At 39.6% G+C, this 27,891-nt stretch overlaps 1 protein-coding gene across 2 annotated transcripts in view; it reads left to right on the top strand.

The window, feature by feature from the left end:
* Positions 1–26,168, top strand: part of MLLT3 (MLLT3 super elongation complex subunit) — a 140,040-nt gene extending 113,872 nt beyond the window's left edge. The window contains exons 7-12 of one of the 2 annotated variants that reach the window (XM_032206592.1): positions 3,120–3,198; positions 8,130–8,262; positions 9,867–9,966; positions 13,731–13,802; positions 15,454–15,525; positions 24,989–26,168. In XM_032206592.1, the coding sequence (XP_032062483.1) occupies positions 3,120–3,198; positions 8,130–8,262; positions 9,867–9,966; positions 13,731–13,802; positions 15,454–15,525; positions 24,989–25,120 (588 nt within the window). In that variant the 3' untranslated portion in view covers positions 25,121–26,168. The remainder of the gene's footprint in view (positions 1–3,119; positions 3,199–8,129; positions 8,263–9,866; positions 9,967–13,730; positions 13,803–15,453; positions 15,526–24,988) is intronic. The other variant, XM_032206593.1, reaches the window with a different exon arrangement.
* The last annotated feature ends 1,723 nt before the right edge of the window (positions 26,169–27,891 follow it).

Genomic DNA, 27,891 nt, shown 5'->3' with positions numbered 1-27,891 from the left:
CAAAACCTCAGTACCTTTTCAGGCAAAACCAGAGCTGGGGAGAAGTCCCTTTTCTTGGTGAACAGTTTCAAAACACAGAATCCCTCAGAAAGGAGTAATAAAGCAGCCAGCGTCTCCTGTGCATCAGTGCAAGAGCAGTAAAATGAAATAGACTGAGCACAATAAATTATATCAGGTCATTGCACTAATGAACAGTTTGGGCCCAAATCTCATTAGTTTGTCTGCAGGAAGAGAAAACTAGTAAAACAAGAAAAGGACATACGAGAGAAGGTCTTTGCTGGTCCTGTCTTAGGCTTCTATTGTTGAAGGGCACCCTTTTAGCTAATTTCAGACCCATTAAAAAAATCTACTTGGTGATTAGTAACCAGTGGATAAGAGTAGAAAGCCCAAGTGAATAAAGCCATAAATATCTAAGTCCTTGGGATAACAGCCTGTAAAGCTGTCAAAAAGCATTGCTTAAGTGACAAAAGATAGCCTCTGGTAATAAGGAGCTGTAGTGCTATAGGCACTAATCCATATTCATATATGGAAGGCATATTTTAGTTCCTTCTAAAAGTCAAGTCGTTTCTGTTAATAATGTTTGTTCTTATGTTAAAAGCAGCTGTTTGCTCCGTCCTTCGAGTGGGTTTGCACTTCAGGTTTCTCAGAGCAGAAAAAAAATGCTTCATTTTCTGCAGTTAACACTTCTAACATTTATGCAAATCTGTATTTCTTGGAATAAATGTTCAGGTAGGGCAGTTTAAGGAAGTAATAGTTCCAAGTGGCATTAAAACCCCCTTTTAAACAAGTAGGGATGACTATTTGCGCTTCATTGGGAGTTTCTGTGGCCTCTTACAGTACAGTTCCCTCCTATATGCATTCATAACCTTCCCTGCTTGTGATCCTTTTTCTTAAGTTAATACTGGAAGAAAGTTTTGAAATGGAGGAATTTCACTGATATTTGCATGCCTTATGCTATGAACAAGATCAGTCCTTCCCCCTTTTTTCTTGTTTCGTTTTTTTAAAGTGGCTCAAAAGGAAAATGAAGTTTTACTAGTAAATATCTCTGCAGCTATGTGTTTTATTTATTTTTACAGTTTTAGCACTTCTTCAAGTTATTTTAAGTTGAATATGATAGCATAGTGTTTGGATTTTTATTAAAGGAATGGATTTTACATAATCTACTGTTGGTGTGGACATTAATAAAGGAAAAAATATGTTTAATGGAAATCTGTTGTCAGCTAGTAATTTTGCTGCAGAAAGCAGAAAGTGAGAGATAAGCCAGATGTCTATGGGTAACCTACAGCTGGAAGACTGAAATTAGTTTCCAAAATGGTAATGTCTTTAAAGTTTGCATTGATTTTTGTTCTTTAGCAGTACAGTCTGTATCATGTCATCAGATTTATTTTACAGCTAAAATCAGAAAATCAGTCAGTAAAAAAAGATGGTTTTGCAGAAAATTCAGAACATTTTTTTTAGAGAACTACTTTGCTTTTTTCGTCGTGCCAGGCAATGCTGCCATATCTTCAAAAAAGTTCCCATCCTGTGAACCATGTTAGAATTGCACTTGTTAGTCAGAAGGGGATTTTATTGTTCGTTGGGTTGGGTTTCCCTGCAGAAGGTTGGTTCACATGTATCCAGTTTGTATATACCCATACGGTCATGTCCAGAATTTATATTTTGACTGTGTTTGTGAGAACTGTGTTCATTCCAGGAGAGCAGATGTCAGTGGTGTTTTTCTCAAACGTTCTCTTGCCCAGATAGGCATCTTTCAGTGTGAGAAAAGGCGGTGAAAGGCCGTAAATCTGCCTGCTCATTATGAAAAGCAACAATAGATTGTTTTATGGAGAAAAGGCAACTGTTGGGCTTACTTACTGATGTGCATGAAAACTCTTAAGTTTTACAATTAATGGATATTACTGCTGTGATTTTTGACAAGGATTTTAGTTCCAGATAAATCTCAAGAGTTACTATACGGGCAAGGAGAGTCAGAGAACTTCCATTAGCCTGTTTAACATGTCACAGTAATGAAGTCATATGAAGTTTAAAGATTAAGCAGGTTTTATTTTTAGTAGTATATTTTTAGAACATTGCTACGTAACTTACATTTTCACCAGTCTTTCCATGTGGATGCTTCCTGTTTTGTGTTCTCTGTTGGCATTCCCTATACCCACGTACGAGATTTGTTCTTGTCTCATATACACAGCTGTGTGTGCAAGTGCATACCAACAACCCCACACTGAAAGCCACCAACTTTAAGATAACACAAGGAAGTCTGTAGAGGCACACAATCTGGCAGCAGGAGGCAAGAATTCTCAGTGCAATGCTCATAAGCCATAGGCAGTGTGGGAAAATGTATATAGAATTGAGTCTAGATGAAGTAATAGGCCTTTCTAAGAAATGTTACAGAATTTTAGAGAGAAATATGTACTTTTTAAACAGCAGTAGAAAACAGTGCATTATAACTGCTTGATAAATAGTGTAAACTGATGTTAACAACTCTGTTTTGGATAGAAAACCAGCCTTGGGATAGAAAACTAAATCTGTGGGTTCAGAATAAAATGTGTAAAATAATGGAGTCTTTCTGGTTTAGTCCATAGGACCTCACTATGTAAGGAAAATATTGTGATATTAAGAAATTAAGAAGTTACAGCAAAGAAAAATTATTCTAAACACTTATCTTAAAACTTATTTTCTAGGGATGGGGAAAGAAAACTGCTTAGAGTTTTCTGGCATTTAGCTTGATCTTCTCTTGTCTTTTCTCTCTGTATTCCACTAAATCATTTTTAATTTGGAAAATGTTGCAACCACAGTATGGCAAGGACAGAGTAGCCTTAGGTCCATTCTCTTATAAAGTTATTTAGGCTTACATGTTGAATAGCCTTTCAAACATGGTATCTTCTTGTTGAGAAACTGACTTTAATAAAGCATGTACATGATATAGTGTACATGTATGTTGAGTGCATAGCAATTTGAATGTTTGCCTTGCTGGCACTTGGAGATCTGAGAGTATTTTCTGTTCAGTAGTTTACTTCACAGCTGCCTTAAACAGTAGCCGAAAGAGTTGTAGGCAAAAAAAAAAAAATAAAAAATGTTTATTACAATGTTATTTATTTTCTTTTTTTTTTTTTTCTTTTGAGTCTGAACAGCCCAGTCCTGCGAGTTCCAGCTCCAGTTCCAGCTCCAGTTTTACACCATCTCAAAACAGCAGACAACAAGGTACCCAGGAAGGAAAAGAAATTGAAAGAAATGTGTGAAATGAAGGGGCCAATACAAACAACTGATGGCATCTCGTTATCACATTTCTGCTGACTTTACAGCCTGTTCACTGTTTTGCTTTAGAGACTTTTGCTCAGGTGTTTGCAGATCTGACTGTAAGGGCAGTATAAAAGGGGAGATGATGTGTGTCTGAGAAAACTGCATGAAGGCTATTTGTCCTAAAGCACCAGATGACATGCCAGTCAATTAACATGCTAAATTCCAGAGAGCTTCTGTTCTTGAGGCTGTCCTTTTGCAGGTTTGCGTCATATGGCACCTATGTGCCATCTGGAGCCCTGCTCAGGCTGGCATTACTTCCAATGGGAAGTGCATAAATGTGTGTATGAGGATTCCTCCCCCCCCCAGGGATCATGATCTTCCTGTGCTATGGGGAAGTTTTCAGCGCATGCCAGCTTCCCTTTGGAAACATAGCAGGGGAAGAAAATGGTTAGATTTTAAGTTGACATTAAGTTTACATTTTGGTTTTCTGGCCAATAATTATGATTTATTCAGAACTCAATCAAGAAATGCAATTTTCTTCCCAGGGAGCTTGCCAAAGCAGGTTTTCTATAAATCAGTTGAGATTCATTCTACACAATCTATTAAACTACTTAGTTCCTGCTTGGCAATTTTCCCCGGGTTGTAAGGTTTTACAACTGATACATTCTTAATCAGCTTTTGTTTTGTTCTTTAGATCCGGAAGCATTAAAAAAGTAGCTGTTGACTAATTAATATTGCATTTGTTTTATCCTTTTTTATTCCTCAATGGTAGACTTGCTTTTAAGGTTATGAAAATACATTAGTTACCTCAGGCAGAAAGTTTTTACAAAGTTCTATGTATTATACATGCCTGTCCCTCTGCCTTTCTGGAGGTGAGTGGTACTGATTTTATAGCATGTTCTGGAAGCATTACTACAGGTGAAAGAAAGCAAGAGTTGAAGTGAACTGTGGTTGATGGCTGATTTCAGGCATTTGATTTCTAACTAAAGTTACACAAAAACCTATCTTGTTGAAACCACATTTCTGGACTTATGAAAACCTCATTAGTGGTGTGAGCTGTCATTACAAGCCAACAGATTTGGATACCTGTTCCTGTATTCCTGTTATGTTACCTTCTTTATGTTGGGCAAAAACATGTTGATGTGGTGTTTTCTTCTGAACAAACTGGACCCATCTATTTCTCCTGGGTCGTATGTAAGACAAACCACAGACTGTCTTTCAGTTCTTTACCTTCTCAAGCACAAGTGGGAGATTTTCCTTCTGGTGTGAAAAATGTTTAAGTGGTATATACCTCTCCTCTTTCTTGTCAAGTAAATAGTGATTCTTGCTACTTTCTGGGACTTTTTGTTAACTAACAGCATCTGCTGTGCCCAGGTTGTGAATTTGTGTGTAATAAGGGATGAAGCATTGGCCATACTGTGGTATATTTGCATTGTATATGTTGTGTTCTGGTCAGAACCCATGCTTTATTTCCTAACTAAATGTTTTCTGCAAGGGCCGTTGCTCTTTTTCCTTTGTCTTCAGGATCAAGTGCTCACTCAAGTGTCAGAACCACCACAGGATGAACTTTCTTCACCTCTTTTCAGATAAACATTGGGCTAACTGAAGTTTTCTCAAGTTCTTTCGCCCTCAGGGCTTACTCTGAGTTTTCTGTTTCCTTGCCAAGAACATTTTCTCTTGGGCAACTCCTAGTTTTCAGTTTCTCCTGAGCCACTCTGACCCTCTAGGAGAGGACAACTTCTCTAACCTTTAAAAAAACATTGTCATGAAATTTTAAATTAAGTATTAGCAAGGAGCAGAGTACTAACAGTAACATGACTACCAAAAAGGCCTAAAAATTAATGCATTGTGGATTGTTAAGAAGGTCCACTGAAGAAGTCAGCCAGCTTAGTTACAAAACACCTGTTCAGAGTTGCAGACATGGTCTCCCATTCCATGAAAGCATGTCTGAATGTCAGATTATTGACCGCTTGTAGGGCTGTCAGCCATGGATGCATGTCAAGAGTCCACGTTCATTTTTCTCCAAGAAGGAAGTATCAGCCTGTTGTGAGCTTGAGATACGGCTGTCTGATTGTACCTGAAGATAGCAAGGGAGAAGATAAAATGTCCCTCTGCTGTACTTGGAAAAAGGATGTAGGCAAGGATAACAAGTTAGGTTAAACTTGGAAGAGCAGCCTATGTAGAGAGCATGAGGAGAGTGTGCTGTTTTTCATTTTTCTTCTATTTAAAAATAAAATCAAGGATTGAATGACTTGCAACCTACTGCCAGCATAGCTGCCATTTTCCATATTTTTTAGTTATGTGCTGATCTTTTATGCAAGATCAGTTATTCATGTCACACTAAATTTCATTACAAAATTAGTTTGGGGTTGATTTTACCTTCCTTGTCATTGTCCTTTTCTTCGGCTTTTTCATTAAGAGCATGATCATGCTTTCCTTTCATCTATCTTTTTATCTGGTCTTTTCTGTAATTTTTTTCCTGCCTGTACTTTGTGGTGAGGAGACAAATGCATTCTTGTGAGCTGGCTTTGGTCTATGGAGTTGAGCAGAATGTCTCTGCTCTCAGTGCAGACAGAGAAAGACTACAATTTTCAGTAGGACTGCTAAAGTTGTTAGTATCTTTGCCTAGTAAGGAAACTAGCCTTTCTAGTGTAAAGCTAGACTGTGGAAATACCCACATATTTATCTCTTTATCTCTCTTAAAATGTGGATTTATTTTTCATATATCTGTAATTTAATTCTCTTTTCTAACCCTTTACCTCAATTTATTTAGTCCCCTATTTGTTGTTTCTCATTGGTGTGTCTCCCATGTCACGAGCCAAGCCTATCAGAAAGAATATTTTGCAAAATGGGCAGATTCTTCCTTCATCCCTGTGCCGATGCTCCTACGAGTGCCCTCTCTCCTCCGTATCAAAGGAAATATGGTCGCTACTCCTATGAAAATCCAATTTGGGAGCCCTTTCCTGAGAGGAAAGAGTTTGAATGGTTAGATAGTCAGACAGACTCCAACTTAGCATTTGACAATGGCTGAACATGGTCTGCCTGGTACTAAAACAGAAGCAGAAAAGGAAACACAAATCAGCTGCTTCTGCAGATCAGCAGTGGTTGTACGGACAAGAAGTCTGCATAACTCGCCTTTCCTTGCGGCCTGTGCAAGTGTCTGGCCCACCAGAAGTTTGCTGAGTGGCACCATCTTGGCCTGTTGCCACCCAAACTCAAGGGGTGCAAATAGATAAAGGAAACCACAGATCTGAACCTTCCCACCCTGCCCAACTTAGGAAATTTCTTGGGCAGCTTTAGCAATAAATCATTCTCAACAGTGGCTTTGAAGTCACTTGCGCAAAACAGGTCAAAATGCCTGTGACCAGGGCCTTGCCAGGTCTGGGGTAATCCACGGGGCTGCTCTTCCTGTCAGGGGAACACCCTCCCTGTTAGGGGTATGGGCAGGCAGAGGTCTATCTTCTCTTTTGGCTGTGACCAAGGAGGCTGTAGCGAGTTGGGAATTGGTCTCTTCTCCCACGTGCCTGGTGACAGGACGAGGGGGAATGGGCTTAAGTTGAGCCAGGGGAGTTTTAGGTTAGATGTTAGGAAGAACTTCTTCACTGAAAGGGTTGTTAGACATTGGAACAGGCTGCCCAGGGAAGTGGTGGAGTCACCATCCCTGGAGGTCCTTAAAAGACGTTTAGATGTAGAGCTTAGGGATATGGTTTAGTGGGGACTGTTAGTGTTAGGCCAGAGGTTGGACTCGATGATCTTGAGGTCTCTTCCAACCTAGAAATTCTGTGATTCTGTGACTCTTTCCCGTTAGCAAATACAGAGTTCTCGCTTTGGAGAGCACTGAGGCCTACTTCATTAACAGTGGTCCTTGGTGGTTCATGTGCTGAGGGAATTACAGAAACCTGATAGTAACTGCGGATCTTGCAGCCATCATTGTTGCTTTTGCTAGCAGTTTTGTATCTCAGATGTGCTGTACTTCAGAATTTAATGCCCTATGGCATCAACTTTGCTTCCTTTGCTCTTCTAAGCTGCTTTTGCCCATTGTTCTTTCAAGCAATGGCAGTTTTCCCAGATATGTTAAACATGTTATTTTTTCTGTAACTGTCTTTTACAGCGAAATGAATTGAGTAAAGTCGAACTAAAATCCTAAATTGAATTTCTTACAGTTTTATGAGCAAGTCAAGCTCCATGTTTTATATTAATTGTGGAAAAGAGGGTGATATTGTGTGGAATTGATGCATTGTTTACATACAAACATTGGCAAAGTGCTTACTTGACCTGAAATTGACCTTGAAACACAAGGAACAGCTAAATTTAAATGTATCAAAAATGGGAAAACAAAGACTGCCTTGACCAGTACAAGTAACAGTCAGAATGATTTATTAGATGCTGCTTCTCAATACATGAATTAACACAACAAATGTACTATTACCAGTAGGCCCCTGTAGATCTGTACTGGTGTATAATACACTTTGAGAAAGCAAGAAAAGCTAAAGCCCAGCAAAGTGAAAGAATCTTGCTTCTGATAATAACACAGTAATACTACATTTCTCCTAAATTAGAACATGCACAGAGAATGCTAGTCATGACAGTATTTTATTTACTTCAGCTATGTTCCAGGGGGCCAGACCTGCAAACACTTGAACACAAGTCACTTCACTGTCATAAGTAAGTCTATTGAAGCTTACTGCGTTGCTCATGTAAATAAATGATTAATTAATAAGTGCCAACAGCATAAGCCCCTAGTGTGTTACTTCATTTGTTTAATATTTGACACGCCCCTCCCAACACCATGCTGGGAGGGTAGCTTTCCGTAATATGCAAAGTTTGATGTTTTGCCTTGAACACTGCAAAGTGAACTTCATTTGGGTATTTTATTGTTTCTGTTGTTTCAGGTCCACTGAGGTCTATAATGAAAGATCTGCATTCAGATGATAATGAAGATGAATCAGATGAAGCAGATGAGAATGACAATGATTCTGAATTGGAACGACCTGTAAATACACGAGGAGGAAGCAGGAGTCGCAGGTGAGTGTCTAGTGATTGAAGATAGCCTGGTGGCCAAAACAATTTGCTTGTTAACAATGGGGTGAGTTCTAATGTTCTTAAAGAGTGATGAGTAGCAAATGGATAGATAATTCAGACTTATTTTTAAAAGATGTGCATATAAAGGTGTTTCTCCTAAGAACTATCAGATTTAGCCATTCCCAATATAAACTATTTCTATTCTGAACCACATGGTTATGATGAGCCACATTCATCTGATTTTCCTTGATTTCATGCCATTGTGACTTCAGGGAGCAGTCATAATTACTCGCTAGCATAAAAGAGATAAAATTAAGTCCTTTAATTGCCGGATGAGCTATTCCGTACATGGCATCTCATTTTCAAGATCTTTCTGCTTATGAGCTTTAGTTTAGGTTGTTAAATAGGATCAGAATCAACAAAGTGGAATTCCAAGCTATTTTTGCACTGCATATAGTAAACAAGAAGTAAAATTGCAGACAGAAGGTAAAGCAAGTATCAGTCACTACTTTTTAAAAATGGTTCTGCTTCCTAGCTGCATCCTCAAGAGGGCATTCCAAAATTCAACTGTTCTTCAGGCAGCTTGAAGCTCTATCTGCATCTTATTGAAGGTTATGGAAAACCTGAAGCACAGACTGCCTCAAACCTTTTTATAGTGGGTTATTTATCTGATCTGAAAGGTTTTGCTTGTTCTACAATTTGTTAGTGTGTAGCACTGAGTGCCTCTATCAGCAACCGCTTAAATGGGAAGGTGATAAGAAAGTGTAAGTGAACATCAGCTGCTTCCCTGGTGCACTTTTGCAGCTGAAATCATGGAGAAAAAGAGCAGGAAGACCAGCAATTTGAGAATTTGTTCATGTCAATAATTGTGTAAAGGATTCTTAAGATCAACTTGTTTTAAATTTAGAAGTTTTGTTATAGTTTTTAACAAAACATAAGTCTAATATTTCTCTCTAATATATCCTCAATAACTTGTTGTTGTTGTTTTGTTTGTTTGTTTGTTGTCTTCCTGTGAGTAAGTATTCCCTGTTGTTCCTAAGTGAATGAAGGGGGAGACTGACTAGAATATGAGCTTTTTCACGTGGCATTTCTTGTGATACTAAATTTTTAAATTTTAGCCAGGAAAAAAAGTGTTATTTATGACAAGAAACAAAGAACTTTTCAGTGAATCAAGCTTTTCCAAGCAGGAAGCACAGCTTTTAGAAAGCTTTCAGAAGAGCGGAAAAGTGTCTCTGAAAAACATGTTCCTCCTTTCACATGGCTGAGACACAGACTCACTCGAAAAACGCTAGAAACAGCAGTTTAATTTTCTAAATATTTAATAATTTCCTTAATGTTAGCTTCTGTTAACTGGACAGTGTAATTTCAGCCAAGTGAAGGCAGGCAGTCTTGTTCTCCATGCTACACAGAACTTTTTCCAGATTGCAGCCATGTTTGGAAGCCTCTGCATTACTGAGCAGCACTTTTCCAAGGGACTTTGATTAATGATAGGTTCCTTAGCAAGGGAAGCCAATTCTTGGTGTCCTTCCTCAAAGTATAAACTTGGTTCACCCATGTAAGAAGCTTTTTGACTCACAGCATACACTCTTGCCTCTGTTTTTCCATAGGGTTAGTCTGAGTGATGGCAGTGACAGTGACAGCAGTTCAGCTTCCTCACCACTACATCGTGAACCAGCACCACCTTTACTAAAAACCACCAACAACCAGGTAAAGTCAGGATTCATAAATGCAGGCCTGGCATAGGAGCATGGCTTGCAGCTGGGGAACTTATGTAACTGATTACTTAAATTATTCTGATCACTTAAATGAAATTACTTTGAAAATTAACAAAGGGGATGGGTTGTTGTTTGTTTCTTTGTTTGTTTGTTTTCTTTCAGGAGATGGATAAGTATATGGTTTAGCAAATACTGTAAACTATAATTTTTATCAGTATTTACAGAATACGTCCTTTCCGTATGTATTAACTTTGTAAGGTTAATTGCAAGCTGGCTTTATAACACCAGTTTTACAATTCACAGAGTTTTGGGTTTGTGTTAGCAGTAGACACAGTTCAGATTAATAGGCCTTTTCTTAGGAATTTATTCATTATTCTTGTCCCCTTTCCCTCACCAGTGCTTGACTAGAAGATGCAGTATTTTTAACTTCACTAGAAGACACAGGACTTTACTTCACCAGCAGAAAAAAATGCTCATTCTATATCAATAAAAACTAATGTTTTATTATTATTTTTGAGGTTAGAAAGTAAGGTAGTTCTGTTTTTTAGTGGAAAAAAATAAATAACCTATAGATACAAAAAGTGGCAAGGAGAAATCAAAATTAGTTACTTCACCCCAGTCACCAATGCAGTAAGGCTCTCTAACCATAAAAATTAAACATAAAAGTTGATGTTATTTAAGTAGTTGATTGTCATAATTTATAAAATACATAATTTTTATTTTATTATTTTTATTATTTTATTTATTCTTTTATTTCGGGGAGCTATAATTGACTCCCAGCATCATTTGTGTCATGCAGAGCACAGTCATGTGATATACTGGGTGGCAACTTCATTCACGTTAGTTAAATATTTTGGAGGGAAAACTAGGGAGTAGAGTGTGTGCATAGCGAAAAAGGAGGTTCCATGACCAGAAAGCTTTCTTATCTACAAAAAATTCTGTAGGCTTTTCTAAGATTACCTGTACATAAGTTTCAAGATTTTTTTAGAGGGATTCTTTCTGGAAATAAACCTTAAAGTTTAAAAGATATAAGCGTAAGAAAAATCAAACATCTATCTGTGCCTTGTTGTTTAAGTAATACATTTACTTCTAAAGACGAAATATCATTTTAAGTGAGTCTCAATAAGCAGCAGTTCACTCAGTCACATTTTTCAAGTTCCTTTCCATTTTAGTAACCTAACAAAAGGTCTGCCTTCACATTTAGATGCTTCAAACAATAGCAGTGAGCTAGCTAAAATCGAATGCCACATTATTTCTGACATTTTTAAAACTGAGCTGCAAATGAAAAATTTAAGGTATAGTAAGTATTACAAGAGTTCAAATTATATGGAGTGTTTCAAGTTTGTGCTTGGTAGCATATTGCTGCTTGCTAGGATGGTGCTTTTGACTGATGAAATCAGGCTTGTGTAGACTAAGTCCATTTATAGAACTAAGGGGCTAAGAACAAGTTAATATTTCTATATCAGCATCCTCTGATGTGATTAGTGCTATATCTCATTTAAACAAGAATGCTTAACGTGTTCGATTCCACTTACACATCAACAGCCCTGTAAGAAAGCAGCTTTTTCAAATACAGTGTGTCCTTGCTAAGTTTTTTTCTAAAACAAAGAATTTTCTTTGTTTGAAAACAAGAAAAGCATCTAAAAGCTACTGGATCCATGCCTAGAGGCCTGTTTTTTCAAGACAAGACGTTTTCTTCCACTGGCCTACACTGCAATAACCCCAGGGGTGTTGAATCGAAGAACTGGGATTTTTCTTCTGAAAAGTTTCCTGTTTTGCTTTCTGGCCATGCATCACTCTTGGCTAAATAAAACTTTAGGTAAGGTTAACTCAGATCTGCAGTCGTTTTCCTTTGCAGGGAAGTAGCTGCCTGTCTGCTATATTTTCACGGTGCTTGTCACCCTGGGAAACATATATACAATTTAGTCATTTATACCAAGGGAAGTAGAAATTGGAAGCAACTTGGAGAAAGCTGTCAGTGTGGGTTCAGGATAGTCTAGAACACTTGTTTTTGCAAGCCTTTTTTCCATTGTTTTATTTGCAGAGTTTTGTACTGTGCTGTGACTGTCCAGGATGCTTTTGGAAAAATCGGTGCATATTGACATTGGTCAAGAAAATTTACAAGAAAATGTGAAACGAAATCTCCATGGTCTGATATACATTTTCTTTTGATCACAGAATCATGGAACCTTAGAATGGTTTGGATTGGAAGACACAGTTACAGATCACCCAGCCCCAGCCCCCCTGCCATGGGCAGGGACACCTCCCACCAGACCAGGTTGCCCAAAGCCCCATCCAGCCTGGCCTTGAGCACCTCCAGGGATGGGGCACCCACAGCTTCTCTGGGCAACCTGTGCCAGTGCCTCACCACCCTCTGTATAAAGAATTTCTTCCTAATATAAATGTACGCCTTTTTAGTTTAAAACCATTCTCACTTTTCCTATCATCCCTGTCAAAGAGTCCCTCTCCTGCTTTTCTTTAGGCCCCCTTTAGGTACTGGAAGGCAGCAATGAAGTCTCCCTGGAGTTTTCTCTTCATGCTGAACATTCCCAGCTATCTGTCTTTATTCACAGGAGGGGTGCTCCAGCCCTCTGATCATCTTTGTGGCCCTCCTCTGGACTCACTTTAAGAGGTCCAGGTGCTGGGGTCCCCAGAGCTGAATGCAGGACTCTAGGTGCTTTTTAACGAGAGCAGAGTAGAGGTGGAGAATCCCCTCCCTCACCCTGCTGGCCATGCATCTTTTGATGTAGCCCAGGATATGGCTGGCTTTCTGGACTGCAAGTGCACATTGTTGGCTCATGTTGAGCTTCTCATCAACCAACACCCCCAGGTCCTTCTCCTCAGGGCTGCTATCAGTACATTTTCTGCCCAGCACATAGTGATGTTTGGGATTGCCCTAGCCCAAGTGCAGGATCTTGCTGGAAAAACTTGATGTTTTTCAGAAGAACTGATGATGTTGCCGGTTGGGAATGATGTGGTGTTTAACTCTACTTTTAGCTTCAAAAAATGTATGTTTTATGTCTAGAAGTTGAAAGAAGAAACAACAATTTTATTTCCCCTAAACGCTCCTCATTTGTGTCCTAAAATTTTCATATTAAGCAAGGTGTTCTGCTGCTTGTTGACATGCTCTTTTTAATTGTGCTTCAGTCCTGGATGAAGCATTCTTGATTCATATATGTTGTAGTAAGTGGCTTTGTATTGTATTGAAAGAAGGGTACCATATAAGCGCAAGACAAATTTCTGTCCAGTAATATTTTTCCTAATTATATCTCATGCGGTCATTTCAAAGACTGTTTCAGAATCTTTGCTTCTCTACTGTAGAAGGAAAGAGACAGCCTTGATTAAAAAACAAACAAACAATAAAAAATGGGAAATGTTTACTGATTAAGTGTCACTTCAAAGGCAGTGGAGGGTACTGGAGGGCATCATTTTGTATCTGCAAAATAAGACCTTTTCTTACCAGCATGTGAAAGATACAGAAAAGTGTTGAGGAGTCTTTAAATGACATTAAATTAATTCCTCTTAGGATTGGTGATGTTTATATCACCTCATATATCACCTCACCTGCAACTCAGCATTTTCTGCTTTTTTTTGAATAACATGGGCAGGTTATATTAATTAAATAGTGAGAAGCCCAGTTTGATTGTTTTCTCCAGATGTCATTTTCCTTGTGTTATTAACAGATAAAAGAATTCTTCTTGTGTAATTGTATCCAATGATGCATTTATTTTTTAATGGATTTTCTTTGTTTTCCAGATTTTAGAAGTGAAAAGCCCAACAAAGCAAAACAAATCTGATAAACAAATTAAGAATGGGGATTGTGATAAGGTAAATGGCAATGAAATAACAGTAAACTACCCTAAAATGTGATATTAATGTGTTTGCTGGAAACAAGCTTAAAATACTTTTTGTTACAGAGTGAAAATCTCAGTCATTAGCATATCTTTGCTTTGGGTTCCTTTAAATGCAGATCATTCTCTGTTTTCTTTCTTTTGTTTTTGGAATTGTTTTTTCATTTGTTTTTTTTTTGTTTGTTTGTTTGTTTGTTTGTTTATTGGGAAAGGGGGGTAATTCTTCTGTGCTATGTAGAAATGTTTTCTGTCTCTTCAATACATGTTGTTGATTTGGCCAATGTCACCAGATGTGAATCTGCCACATATTTTCTTATTTTCTTTTTTACCACTTATTTTCTCTACTTTCCACCATGAATTTGCGCTGTGCTTCAGATTTGAAGTGATAGTCTTTGAACAGGAATCTTCACAGCTGTAATCCTAGTCAATAAATCCATTGATGAAAACCCTTTTCCAGAATCCTTTCAAAGGACTGTGTATTAGGAAATGGCAGTGTGATTTAACACTTTAACTAGGATGATGTGAAGCGACAGTTACATTTACCACTTAGAAGGATAATTTTGTTCAAAATCACATCAGCTGGCCACGGATAAGAGCTTTTAAGTCCTTGTGTGAATGAACATAATGTAATTTCCCAGTGTGGACAATCTCCTCTCAAGGTTTATATAGGGCAGTATTTCCTTTGCACTAACATGAGGTAGGAGACCAGTGTTGAAGTATCTGTTGCTAGATTTTCAATGGCCTGATTCATGCACTTTTTTTTTTTTTTTTTTTTTTTTTTAAATTTCCTAAGCTTGGTGGTGTATTTCTTTGTGTTGAAAAAAATGTTTCTGATGTCTCATGCTAAAGGAGAAAGTTTATACTTTGGAGAAGTGGGAAAGGTTTGATATCCCAAGAAGGAGGAAAGTGGAATTTACCATTGGATTAATCATTCTTGATCTTTCTCCCCTTATGTCTCCTTGTTGACACAGAAAATTAATGATGCAGCTTTAGAGAAAGGGGGATTTGATTGTGAGCCTTTGATTGCATGTCTTGTGTGGAAAGGTGGGAGATGGTTTTTAAAGATGCTGTTTTGACATCCCAAGTCTGTTACACACCTTTTGCCTCAGCTAAGGTGGAGAGACTCTCTTCTACAGCAAAGGACCATCCAATTTCCAAAGGGAAAGGGTGGTTGTCTCCTGAACTCCTGCAGTTCTTTAAATATATATTTTTGTGCAACTGAAAAATATACTTTGAATGAAGTGGAAGGTTCCTACTGATTACTTCTTTTGTATGAATTGGCTTACTCTGTTAGGGTTTTTATGTTGTCATATCATACTCACAGGCAAGCCCAGCTATCCAAGATTCTTCTGAATTTCTGCCAGAATAACTTCTGATGGTGGCTTAATACTGTAGCAGTACCTTAAGATTTTCAGTGTCATGAAGTATCTAAGAAAGCCCATAAAAACTTACATTTGGATTGTATTAAACTAAGGAAAGCCAGCCTGTTGAGTGAGAAAATTTAGCTCAAGGAAGATTTAAAATAAAATTTCCTTTTGTATTGTTTTTGAAGAGATCTGAAATTTTTGAAATACACAGCTATGACTTAATTAACAAGTTGTTTATGGGGGGGGGGAATTTGTTTCTAGGCATATCTCGATGAACTAGTAGAGCTCCACAGAAGATTAATGACACTGAGAGAGAGACATGTACTGCAGCAGGTGAGGAGCACTCTCATGAAAAATAACAGTGTGCTCATTGAAGTTGTGAAGTCACTTTTTTTTCCCCTTTCATCTAAATCTCTCTAATCAGGTTTAATATCCTTTAAGCCTGTATAATCCATTTACTGCCCATTACACGTTCAGTGCAGTTTAGGGAATTTTTATATAAGCTTTAGATTGTGTTGCCACAGTAAATGACAGGACTAAAGAACAAACAAACAAACAAAAAAATAAGGTCTATGAGATAAGTTTTTCACCAATTTGTCTTTATATTTTTCAACAGATTGAATCACTAATAATGAAAACAGGATGGGGGAATATATACAGCAGTGCACCATAACTTGATAAAAATCTCATTGCTTTTTGCTGAAAATGATAGGCATTTTCTCTGAGACAATTAAAATGCTTTCTTTGATGGAATTTAAAGTCAAACTCACTTTGGGGAGAAACACGTATGGTTGAGTCTTATGAAATCATGAAAGTGGAAAAATAACAAAATGTACAAATTGAGAAGACTCCAGATGTATTTACATGTTATCCAATAGTAAGAGCTGTCATTCTCTGTTTTGGGTGGCATTGTCAGATACTATTAGATTACAAACTGTGAAGACGAAGCAATAAGCAGTATTAACAAAACAGATGTAATTGTAGAGCAGATGGTTATATTATGTTTTGCACCATTAAGTGCCACTTGTCGACCTGTTATAAAGACGGAAATATGTACCACTTCTAAATGATTGCAATCACTTATCAAATTTCTCAACACTTGGATAAGTGTGTTTAAAATTTTTATTCTGTAAGCCTCAGCATTAATCTGTGAATGTTTGTTAGTCCAGGCTTAATACTGTGTGTAAAGATCAGAAAACAACTTGGAGGGCAGTGAAAAGGAAAATTATGGTTATGAATATTGTTAGTTAAAGAGGAATCCTGATGGCAGTGTTAGATTTCATGCTATGAAATACAATGATACATATTTTTTATCCTTAATATTAAATGTACTGTCATTTCACAAGTTCACTTTTTCATTAGTACAAATTAGTACTTTTTTTTTTTTTCCACCAAAGCACACTTGCAGAATGGCACATTTTTATCTATATTGGGAAATAACTGTGCAGGAAAGTAAAAAGTAGGAATTACAGCACCCTGTCCACTTTACATTATTCATTAATTCTTAGAGTTTTCACATAAAAAGTGTAACTGAAAAGCCACCACACTGTAAATTCATATAATGATAGAATCAATAAGGTTGGACAAGACCTCCAAGATCATCTGGTCCAATCATCCCCTTACCCTTAATGTCACCCACTAAACCATGTCCCTAAGCACCATGTCCAACCTTTCCTTAAACACCCCCAGGGATGGTGACTCTACCACCTCCCTGGGCAACCCATTCCAATGTCTGACTGCTCTTTCTGAGAAGAAATGTCTCCTCATTTCCAACCTAAGCCTCCCCTGGCACAATTTGAGGCCATTCCCTCTAGTGCTATCGCTAGTTATCTGCAAGAGGAGGCCGACCTCCAGCTCCCCACAGCTTCCTTTCAGGTAGTTGCAGAGAGCAATAAGTTCTCCCCTGAACCTACTCATCTCCAGACTAAACACCCCCAGTTCCCTCAGATGCTCCTCACATGACTTGTGTTCCAGGCCTCTCACCAGCTTTGTAGCCCTGCTCTGGGCACACTCCAGAGCCTCGATGTCCTTCTTGTAGTGAGGGGCCCAAAACTGAACACAGTCCTCGAGGTGCAGTCTCACCAGAGCAGAGTACAAGGGGATAATCACCTCCCTGGTCCTGCTGGCTACATTTGCTTCCTAAGCAAATATTTCACCAGTTTTCCAAGGCATAATTTGTGATTTGTTTCATTTGACACAGCAGAGCACAGAGATGTCTATGCATACCTAAATATTGGACCATGGCTAGACAGCAATTGGTCTGAAATTACATTTTAAAAAGCAACCTTCCTTACCTCTTTCACTGTAAAGAAATGGTTTACAGCGATAAGGCATCTTCTTCTTTTCTCTCTGTGATTTGCAGTGAAGTAGCAGAGATAATTATGTCTGAAATGAGATGTTAATGCTGCATGTCCCCTATGTTCAAATTTGGCTATCTGAAGCTGAGTTCCTAAAATCTGTGGTTTTGGGGTAATTGGTGTTATAATGACCCCTAGAAAGACAACAAGATTTCAGGTAGACTTTGCCTTTTATTTTGAAGTATCAGAAGGTGTATCTTCATCTGCTGAAAAACCTCCTTAAAGCCAGCGTACTAGACAACGCAGGCATAAGGAAGAAATTGGGAGTGTGCAGCACTGCTGAAAATTACATTGCTCGTGTCTACAAGGTACTTAAATTCAGATGGCAACTGTCTTCTGAAAATTTTCTGCAAGGGGCAGCTTACAGGTCTGGAAACTAACAAATGGCCTAAAACCCTCCATAAACAGAGAAATGACTATGTCATTAGTTGCACTTCAGCTTCCTTAAACATACACACTCATTTGCTTGTTTAAAGGCAGATAAATAGTTGTACTATGATGGATAATGATGAAACAGAGCTGGAGAGACATTATGTAAACAGAGATGTACATTACAGCAGAAAAGCAAAGCTTACTATAGCAGGAACAAATGAGATATTTTTGTACTTTGCAGCCTGAGCTCTCTGAATAAAACATTTTAATGCTGTGTTTTTAACATTATAACTGTCAGACTTCCTGGCAACTAATCTCAACCTTTTTTTCTTTTTCAAGTATTTCTGAATAGCATGAGGATGTGAATGCTAATACTGTAAGTCATGAATTCCTCATTGACAGGCATACAGGCAGATGTTTTTCATTGAACTGTCTGGGTTTATCTTGATATATTTTTGTACATCCATTAAAACTTTGGGAGTTAATTTCAATCTGGTTTACTATGGTTTCAGTCTGGTGCCCTGACATAGTGGCTATATTTCTTAAGGGCAGGATAAGGGACATGTTAAAAATATTTATGTTTTCTTTGGTCTAGGGCTTAAAAGCCCAAATCAGAACCTGAACAATAAAAGTGCTTATCAGTTGTTGTTGTTGTTTTTAATGTAGAGTGCTGCTTAAAAATACATGTGGTAACACATTTATGTAATTTTTGTTCTTCAAATCAGATATATTGCTGTGGGGATGGTATTCTTGAGAGGCGGTATTCTTCCACTGTATCTAACACAAGGAAGCATTAGACAGAATTGTTCAGTTCATTCTTCCTGGCCACAGCTTCTGAAAACTTCTTGTACAGCTAGTTATTTATCACACAGTGGATATTCAGGGACTGTCTGTGATTAGGTTTCTAGCTTTAGGAGCTGGATTGACTCCTTATCTTCTCTCTTTGATGAGGCTCAATAGCAATGAGAATGAAAATGAGAATGATAAACAACACATTGAAATTTCCTTCTGATAGCAATCAGTTGTATTCTATTTGAATTTTTCTCTCATATTGGTTGCAGGACAGTAGGAGATGAAAAAGTTACGAAAATCAACAAATCAATAAGTGGACAAATTAAGTATGCAATTTTAGAATAAAAATTCCCATATGGAAAAAAATTAAAGCCAAGAGGCACAGATTTAAACGAAGTGTCAATAAGAGGAGGATCGTTCCTAAGTACTTTCAGAATTCTGGACAGCTGCAAAGCAAATTTAACATAGATTTTTATTTTATTTTTTTTCCAACCTGTGGAAAGTCGAAAACAGGATGTGATGGGAAATGGGGATTTTTAATGTAACAGGCATTCCCCTTGTACTATTTCTCATTTCCATTCCATTTAATTCACCCTGGGCTATGTCATTCCATGCCTGGCAATGTACATGAAGTTATTTCATTATCACCGACATAATCTTTTCTTCTGTGGTCTCAGCAGAAAAAACATCTGCTTATATAATGCAATGGGGAGAGGGAAATCTTAAAACATTTAGTGTAAATTCATTGTTCTTTTACAAGTTGGTGTATTTCTAGCAGATTTGTCATTTCAAGGTATATTCTGTCAACCATGTGTGAATCACAGAATTGAAGGAGTTGGAAGGGACCTCGAAAGATCGTCAGGTCCAACTCCCCTGCCAAAGCAGGTTCCTCAGAGCAGGCTGCCCAGGTAGGCATCCAGACAGGCCTTAAATATCTCCAGAGAAGTGTATCTCCACAGCCTCCCTGGGCAGCCTGTTCCAGTGCTCCATCACCCTCACCATGAAGAAGTTCTTTCTCATGTTGGTGTGGAACTTCCTGTGGTCCATTTTGTGGCTGTTACCCCTTGTCCTGTCCCCGCAAACCACTGAAAAGAGGTTGGCCAAATCCCTCTGTCTCCCACCCCTCAGGTATTTATACACATTGATGAGATCCCCTCTCAGTCTTCTCTTCTCCAGGCTGAGCAGACCCAGGTCTCTCAGCCTTTCCTCATAAGGAAGATGCTCCAGGCCCTGTATCATCTTAGTGGCCCTCTGCTGGACTCTTTCCAGGAGATCCCTGTCTTTCTTGTACCGAGGAGCCCAGAACGGGACACAGTACTCCAGGTGAGGCTTGACCAGCGCAGAGTAGAGGGGGAGGATCACCTCCCTTGACCTGATGGCCACGCTCCTTTTAATGCACGCCAGGATCCCATTGGCCCTCTTGGCCACCAGGGCACACTGCTGGCTCATGGCCAACCTGTCATCCACCAGGACCCCCAGGTCCTTCTCCTTGGAGCTCCTCTCCAGCAGGTCATCCCCCAGCCCGTACTGATACTTCGGGTTGTTCTTTCCCAGCTGCAGGACTCTACACTTGCTCTTATTAAACCTCACTTGGTTTCTTCCTGCCCACCTCTCCAGCCGGTCCAGGTCTCGCTGAATGGCAGCACAGCCTTCTGGCATGTCAGCCACTCCTCCCAGCTTTGTGTCATCGGCATACCTGCTGAGGGCACACTATTCCCTCATCAAGGTCGTCGATGAAGATGTTGAACAAGACTGGACCCAGCACTGACCCCTGGGGAGCACCGCTAGTCACAGGGCTCCAGCCGGACTCTGCGCCGCCGATCACCACCCTCTGAGCTTGGCCAGTCAGCCAGTTCTCAACTCACCTTACTGTCCACTCCTCTATCCCACACTTTCTCAGCTTTACTATCAGGACGTCATGAGAGACAGTGTCAAAAGCCTTGCTAAAGTCAAGGTAGATGACATCCACTGCTCTCCCCTCATCTACCCAGCTGGTGATGCCATCGTAGAAGGCAACGAGGTCGGTCGAGCACGACTTCCCCTTGGTGAATCCATGCTGACTGCTCCTCATAACCTTCTTCTCTTCCAATTCCTTGGAGATGGCATCCAGAATGAGCTGTTCCAACACCTTTCCAGGGACAGAGGTGAGACTGACTGACCTGTATTTTCCCAGATCCTCCTTCTTGCCTTTCTTGAAGACTGAAGTGACATTGGCTATCCTCCAATCTTCAGGCACCTCTCCTGTTCTCCAGGATCTTTCAAAGATGATAGAGAGTGGTATGACAATCACCTCTGCCAACTCCCTTAGCACACGTGGATGCATCCCATCAGGACCCATGGATTTGTGTGCATTGAGCCACTCAGACGCTCCTTGTCAACAAGAGGGGAGACCTCCACTTCACAGACATTTTCTCCTTCCTCCAGGGTCAAGGAACAAAGACTGAAGCAAAGAAAGCGTTCAGTATCTCTGCCTTCTCAGCGTCTCCCATTACCAGGACACTCCCCTCATTCAGCAAGGGACCCACATTATCCCTAGTCTTCCTTTTACTGTTTACGTACTTAAAAAAAACCCTTCTTACTATCTTTTATCTCTTTTGCAAGCCTCATCTCTAGGTGGGCTTTAGCCTTCCTTGTCACATCACTGTAGGCCCTGACAATGCTTCTATACTCCTCCCAAGAGGACAGGCTCTTTTTCCACATTTCATAAACCTTCCTCTTCTTTTTTATCTTATCAATGAGCTCCTTGGTCATCCACACAGGTTTCCTGCCCCCCTTCCCCAATTTCCTACTCTTAGGGATGCACTGATCCTGAGCTTGGAAGAAATGCTGTTTAAATGTAGCCCAGCTCTCACATGCACCCTTGCCTTCTAGCAAGCTAGCCCATGAGATACTCCCAAGCAGGTCCTGGAAGAGGTCGAGGTTGGCTCTCTGAAAGTCCAGGGTAGCAATCCTGCTTTTAGTGTTTCTTCTTCCACCAAGTTCCATCTGGAACTCCACCATCTCATGGTCGCTGCATCCCAAGCTGCTCCCGATCTTCACATCCCTAACAAGCCCATCCCTGTTGGTAAGGACAAGGTCCAGGAGCACCCCCTGCCTCGTCAGCTCTTCCACCACCTACATCAGAAAATTGTCTTCAACACATTGTAGGAACCGTTTGGACTGCATATGCCTGGCCAAGTTGCTTACCCAGCAGATGCCTGGAAAATTGAAGTCCCCCATGAGAACCAGCACCCGTGATCGTGAGGCTACTACCAGTTGCTTGTAGAAGGCCTCATCGACCTCCTCCTCCTGATCTGGTGAACTGTAGTACACCCCCACAACAGTGTTCCCCTATACCCGCCCTTAACTATATCTGATCCCTTTAACAACTTTGCCAGGGATGCAAAGTCCTTTTTAATATTCCTAATTTTTCTAGTTCCTCATTTTCTAGTTGCAGCTTCCTAGGATCCAACCTGAATGACAACAAGAGGATAATAATCCTCCGGTTTAATGAGCTGTGGCACAGCCTTCCTAGCGTCTCTGACATGTGGCCCAGGAAGACAGCACACCTCTCTGGATAGGTTATCTGGGCGACAAGTGGGAGCCTCAGTGCCCCTCATCAAGGAGTCTCCGATCACTAAGACTCTCCCTTCATTTTTGGCTTTTTTTGGCACTGTTTGTGGTGCAGTGCTCTGCCCGGCCCTGATCCCTATGCTCAGTACTTCCCCCAATCTTGACACGCTTCGCAGGGTTGCTTCCTGGGTTCAGACTACTGTCCAGACCCTCAACCTCATCCTTTTCCTGCTTGAGAAGGGAGTTGCCTACAATTACCCTTCTGTCTTTCTTGGTGGAGGCAGTCTTGAGGCATGGAGTCAACTTCCTCACCCTAGGCATCCTCCGGGTTAGACTTTCTACCTCATCCTCACCCACTGGTCTCTCAAGCTCCAAGACCTCAATCCTGTTGTGTAAGGGCACCTGGGAAAATGGGGCTGGTAGGAAGGGGTGTTGCCTGCGAGGTGGAGCAAGGACCTGTCTCCATTTCTCCCCAACTCCCAGGTCCCTTCTCTTTGCCCAGCTGTGACAGGGCAGGGGGTCCACCCCCATTTGGGGTGTCTCACCCCGGTACCCCTCCTTCAGGCCTTGCAGGGAGTTGCTCCACCAGTCTATCTCCTGCTCACACTCCCTGATGGCCCTCAACCTCTCCACCTCCTCCTTCAGCTCTGCCACCAGGCGGACCAGGCCATCCAGCACACCCTGCCCATGCCATTCTGATGTGCCCCGCCCTGTTTGCCCATCCTGGTTGCCGTGCCCCCTAGGGGCAGCTTTTGACTGTCAGGGTAGAAGGGGCGCTGCCGGCTCTGCCTACACCTCATCAGCCTCCCTCGTGAGGGCTGCCAGGCCCTGGCAGCTCCCTCGGCTGCCTCGAGTGGTCTTGATGCTGGAAAAAAAGCCCTGCCTGTCCTGATCCCCTGCTCTGCTGCAGAAGGCGTCTGCTCCGGAGCTGATCACCTCAGCAAGAATAGGTATCGGTAAGAATAGGTATATATTCTCAGTAAGAATAGGTATAGAATAGGTATCTCTTTTAGCTGTGGGAAAGGAAATAGAGCAATAAACTCAGTATTAAAGAGCAGTGTTTCAGTGGATGTGTGTCTGGAAGGTCTAGAACTGTGTGGGTTTCAAACTGAAGATTGCAAATATGACATTGAGCCTATCCAGAGGGCCTTAAAAGAGATGCCTGGAAAGGCAGAGCAGTGTTCTGTCAGTCCATGCCATTACCAAGAGGCCCACTTCAGGATGCGGTGGGTTCCCTTTCCACATGCTCACTTCGAGTATCTGTCTCATGGAATGAAGAAACACATAGGAGATCCATAGTCATAGTGTGTTGGCACTGTGTTAGCCCTGTGACAAATTATGCTTTGGCTTTTCAAGATACTCAAGATACTGTATGGGTATTTTAGGTAGACGCACATCCTAGCACTTACATGTGTGTAGCGTTACTTACTACAGAAACTCAGTGTTGAATATAAGCACTCTTTAAAAATACAGACTACAATTTAGAGAGTACAGAGTGTCAAAACAGTAGAAAGGCACTGCTTGGATGTGTACTGTTGATATCACAGAATCACAGGCTGGTTGAGGTTGGAAGTAACTGTTGGAGGTCATCTTGTCACTGCTATAGCAGGGCCATCTAGAGCCAGTTGCACAAGATCATGTCCAGATGACTTTTAAATGTCATAAAGGCCACTGAAGCCAAAACCTCTGTGGACAACTTGTGCCACTATTCAGTCGTCTTCACAGAACAAAAAAAAAAATGTTTTCTCAAGTTCAGAGGGAATCTCCTGTGTTCCAGTTTGTGTCCATTTTCTCTTCTCCTGTCACTTGGCACCACTGAAAAGAGCCTGGCTCCATCTTCTTCACACTCTCCATTGAGGTATTTATATAAATTGGTAAAATCCTTGCTGACCCTGTTCTCCTCCAGGGTGAACAATCCAAGCTCTCTCAGCCATTCTGTGTAGGAGAGGTGCTCCAGTCCCCGATCTTCACAAGAATTCCTAACAGCTCTTCTGCTTCTTGTTTGAATGAAAGCTGTGATTTTAGATTGAGTAGTCACCAAAGGAAATGGTCTTACTTTATTAGTATGAGTCTTTCAAGTCTTTCATGTGTGATTTGTTTTTTGTTTGTTTGTTTTTTTAATGATTTTTTAAGTCTGTTATTAAAGAAAAAAATGCTAGTATGTGAACTAATGATAGATTTGAGAGCTCCTGTGTACATTTTCTTGTGTTGTTTGATTTAGACTAGATTTTGTAAGGATTTCTTTCTATTGCTTGCAGAAAGGCTTATGTCAGTTATTTTGCTGCCTTGTTTGTCAGCTATGCACACAGTAGATAGCCCAGACAGACCTACCTGTTTTGTTTGTTGTTACGGTGTTTCATTGTTGCTGTGTTTGGTTGGGGTTGAGGGATTTTTTGGATTTTGTAGTGAAAGACAGACTTATAAAATATGCAGATTTTATTTTAACATTTGAAAAATACATTCTCAATGGTAATGTTTTCTGGAACAGCAGTTGGGTAGGCTGATGTTACAGTTGATGACAGTCTGAAAAAAGACAAGGTACTACAGTCTGGACCATAGTTCTGTGTCAGAAAGACAGTGATAAGGATCGAGGTTCAATTTGCAAGTGTTGGTGAAGTGGGTTTGTTCTATGCTTTTTGTGTGATACTGAGAGGCTTGTTAATAGATATAGTGGATGTCTGATACAACTAAAATGTTCAACTGCATTTTTTCTTTCTTTTCAGATAGTAAATCTTATAGAAGAAACTGGACACTTTCATATCACAAATACAACCTTTGACTTTGATCTTTGCTCACTGGACAAAACCACAGTCCGTAAACTACAGAGTTATCTGGAAACATCTGGAACTTCATGAGAATTGAGCATCTGGCTGTATCAAAAACTGTTCTCTAAATGAAACATTCAGAATGATGCAACCGAAATGGGGGGAAAACAAAGCAACACTCTTCAGCTTTATTTTTCCTTAAAGCCAGTCATCATCTCTTGATGAAGGAGAGGAAAAGTGACAAGACTCAGAGGACTGCTCTTCTCAACAAGAAAATGCTCCGGAAGATTTTGCCTGGATAGCCTTGAAAAACAAACACAAAAACAAACAAACAAAAAACCTTGGTCTTAATGAATGTGTATGGTATCATGTATCTCTCTGTGGTGTTCCAGTCCACAAGATGAATGCATGTTCAACACACTGCCTTACTACATTACTGATCTATTTATTACTGCATACATGTATTCCAAAGTCACTGAGTCACTGAATGACACTATCAGATGTTGTGAGTAGTGGAATCCCATGTATGCTCTTTTGATTCAGTCCCATCAAAAGCCTAGTAACCTTATTCATGTTAAATTGTCACTTCTTGCTAACTTTCTGTAGTCACTGAAAACACTACAGTCTTGTTTTCCACTTCTTCACTTACAAGAATCAAGATACAAAGTGGGGGACCAAACAATGGTCCTATATTTTGTTTCCACTGTCACAGTGGGCCAGACCACAGCAGGTTGGACTGTAGGTCCTAGGCTCTATCCATTTATTGATCTTGACCATGGTAGAAAATGCACCAAATGGGACATACGACTTGCTGTCTAGCCTTAGCGAATAAACCAGTAGGACTTCTAACAAAAAAAATGTTATGTATACTGTCCTGAATCCAGCATCTTCTGCAGTCTGCATTCTTGTGTCTGTTTTAATGTTATAAAGTTAAATATATATGAGTGAAGGTGTACTGCAGGATCATCATAAAAGAAGAAATACTGGTCCTGTCTTCTAAGAAAATGTTGTAGAAAATTCTTAATTTGGAGCTATTTATTACTATGAGTTTCTGCACTCCTTTGCTGCCAGTGTGTGACTTATACCATAAAACTATTGGCATAACATTTTTGTTTGTTCATGTAGTATATGGTCTGTTTAGCCCGTTTGGTTTGTTTCTTGTTTTTGTTTTGTTGTTTTTTGTTTGTTTGTTTGTTTTACAACTGCTAAATTAAAACTCTTTATTTGAAAAGAAAAAAAAAGGTTGTTATACAGTTACATGTTGGAATAAATACATATATGATATATATGTGTGTGTATACATGCACATATTGACACAAATATATATACACACACATCTACACTTTCCAGATTTTAGAATCTGTTCGATAACCTGCTTGTGCTTCCAGAAGGATTTCTTGACTATCAAAATGAGTATTCTTTCGTACTCTCTTTTATTCCTTAAAATTGGAATCCTTGTTTTTGTATGATCCAATGAGAGGACCTGTACTCGGTTTCAGATTGAAGATTGGTGCTGTCATATTGCTGATAGTTTCTTGATGAAATCATTACCTTTCTATTTACCTTCCAAAGTAAAACAAAGTCCCCAATGAAAAGAGAAAAGAATTAAAACACAAACAAACAAACAAAAAATCATGCTTCTGGATGCAAAACTTTATTCAGGTTTTCCAGTCTTAAAAATATATCTTGTTTCTGGACAGGCCAGTATATGTCATGTATATGCTTTTATGCCACATGTAGTCTGTATATCTAGTGTTGAACAGTAGTGTCTGTATGATATATTGTTTCATGCACACAGTTTGTGCAGCACTGTAAAACTAAATTCCTATTGGGGTTATTTCTTATTCAGATGGTAGATCTTAATACTGTTTCTTTAAGTCCAAAGAAAATTTTACACTTTACTGTTTTTGAGAGGGTGCATTGGGGATTGGGTTGGGGGACTATTTTCATATTTAAAATGTTGTTTGACCACACTCTGCAGGAAGTCCTTCTCAGGCTTCCAAAGAACAAGTGTACTTTTTCAGTAATGTTATGACTCTTATTGACGATTGGCATGAAGCATACTTGAAGCATTATGTTGTTAAGTCCATGTCTTAATGTGCAATTGTTGGAGGGGGATGGGGATCGTTTTAAAGTTACTTTTGGCATAAGACAGGTGATGGTGGGGAGGAGGAAGGGGTGCATGTGAGGGGGATTAACTTCAATTTTTATTGATATTTTATATGAAAATGTTTGGAAATCTAAAAGCAACCTTAAAAGCCTTTGGTCTACTAGTGCGTGTTCAACTTCCTATGTTTTAGTTACACAACATACTTGTGGAATTTTGTCAGTTTTGACTTTTCTGACTAAGTTTTATGGTAACAACTCCTTCAGTCTCAGGAGAGGAAAGGATCCCATGATACTGCTAGTATGAATATTGCACTGTCTTATTAGAAATGGCAAAATGTATCATTTTACTGTTAAAATACTGGATAATCTTTATTGTTCATTGAGAATGGGGTGGAAGAAAGCAGAAAGTAGGAAAACAGGCATAAAAGAGATGACAGCAGTTGCAGTATCAAATTACTAATGACTTTATTGCAAATCATGGAGCATCCTTAAACTCGTTAATTTTGTAATTCATTAAGGTTGGCAAAGGAAGAAAATAGACTGAAGAGTTGTGTGTATGTGTGCCTGTGTGCATGTTGAGTTTTCCACAAAATTCTGATAGAATAAGAGTTACCAAATGTTGATTTCAGTTTTAAAAATACATTAGCTATTTTCATCTAATTTTGTATACAGAAACAAAATAAATCCTTGTTCAATTGATTTCAAACAGTCATATTTCTCTTAAAGAAATTGTAATAAGATACCCTACCAAC

The sequence above is a fragment of the Aythya fuligula genome, chromosome Z (assembly GCF_009819795.1).
Source record: "Aythya fuligula isolate bAytFul2 chromosome Z, bAytFul2.pri, whole genome shotgun sequence".
Lineage (NCBI taxonomy): Eukaryota > Metazoa > Chordata > Aves > Anseriformes > Anatidae > Aythya > Aythya fuligula.
Note: the sequence above shows the minus strand (reverse complement) of the source record. Positions and strands in the feature narration are given on the sequence as shown.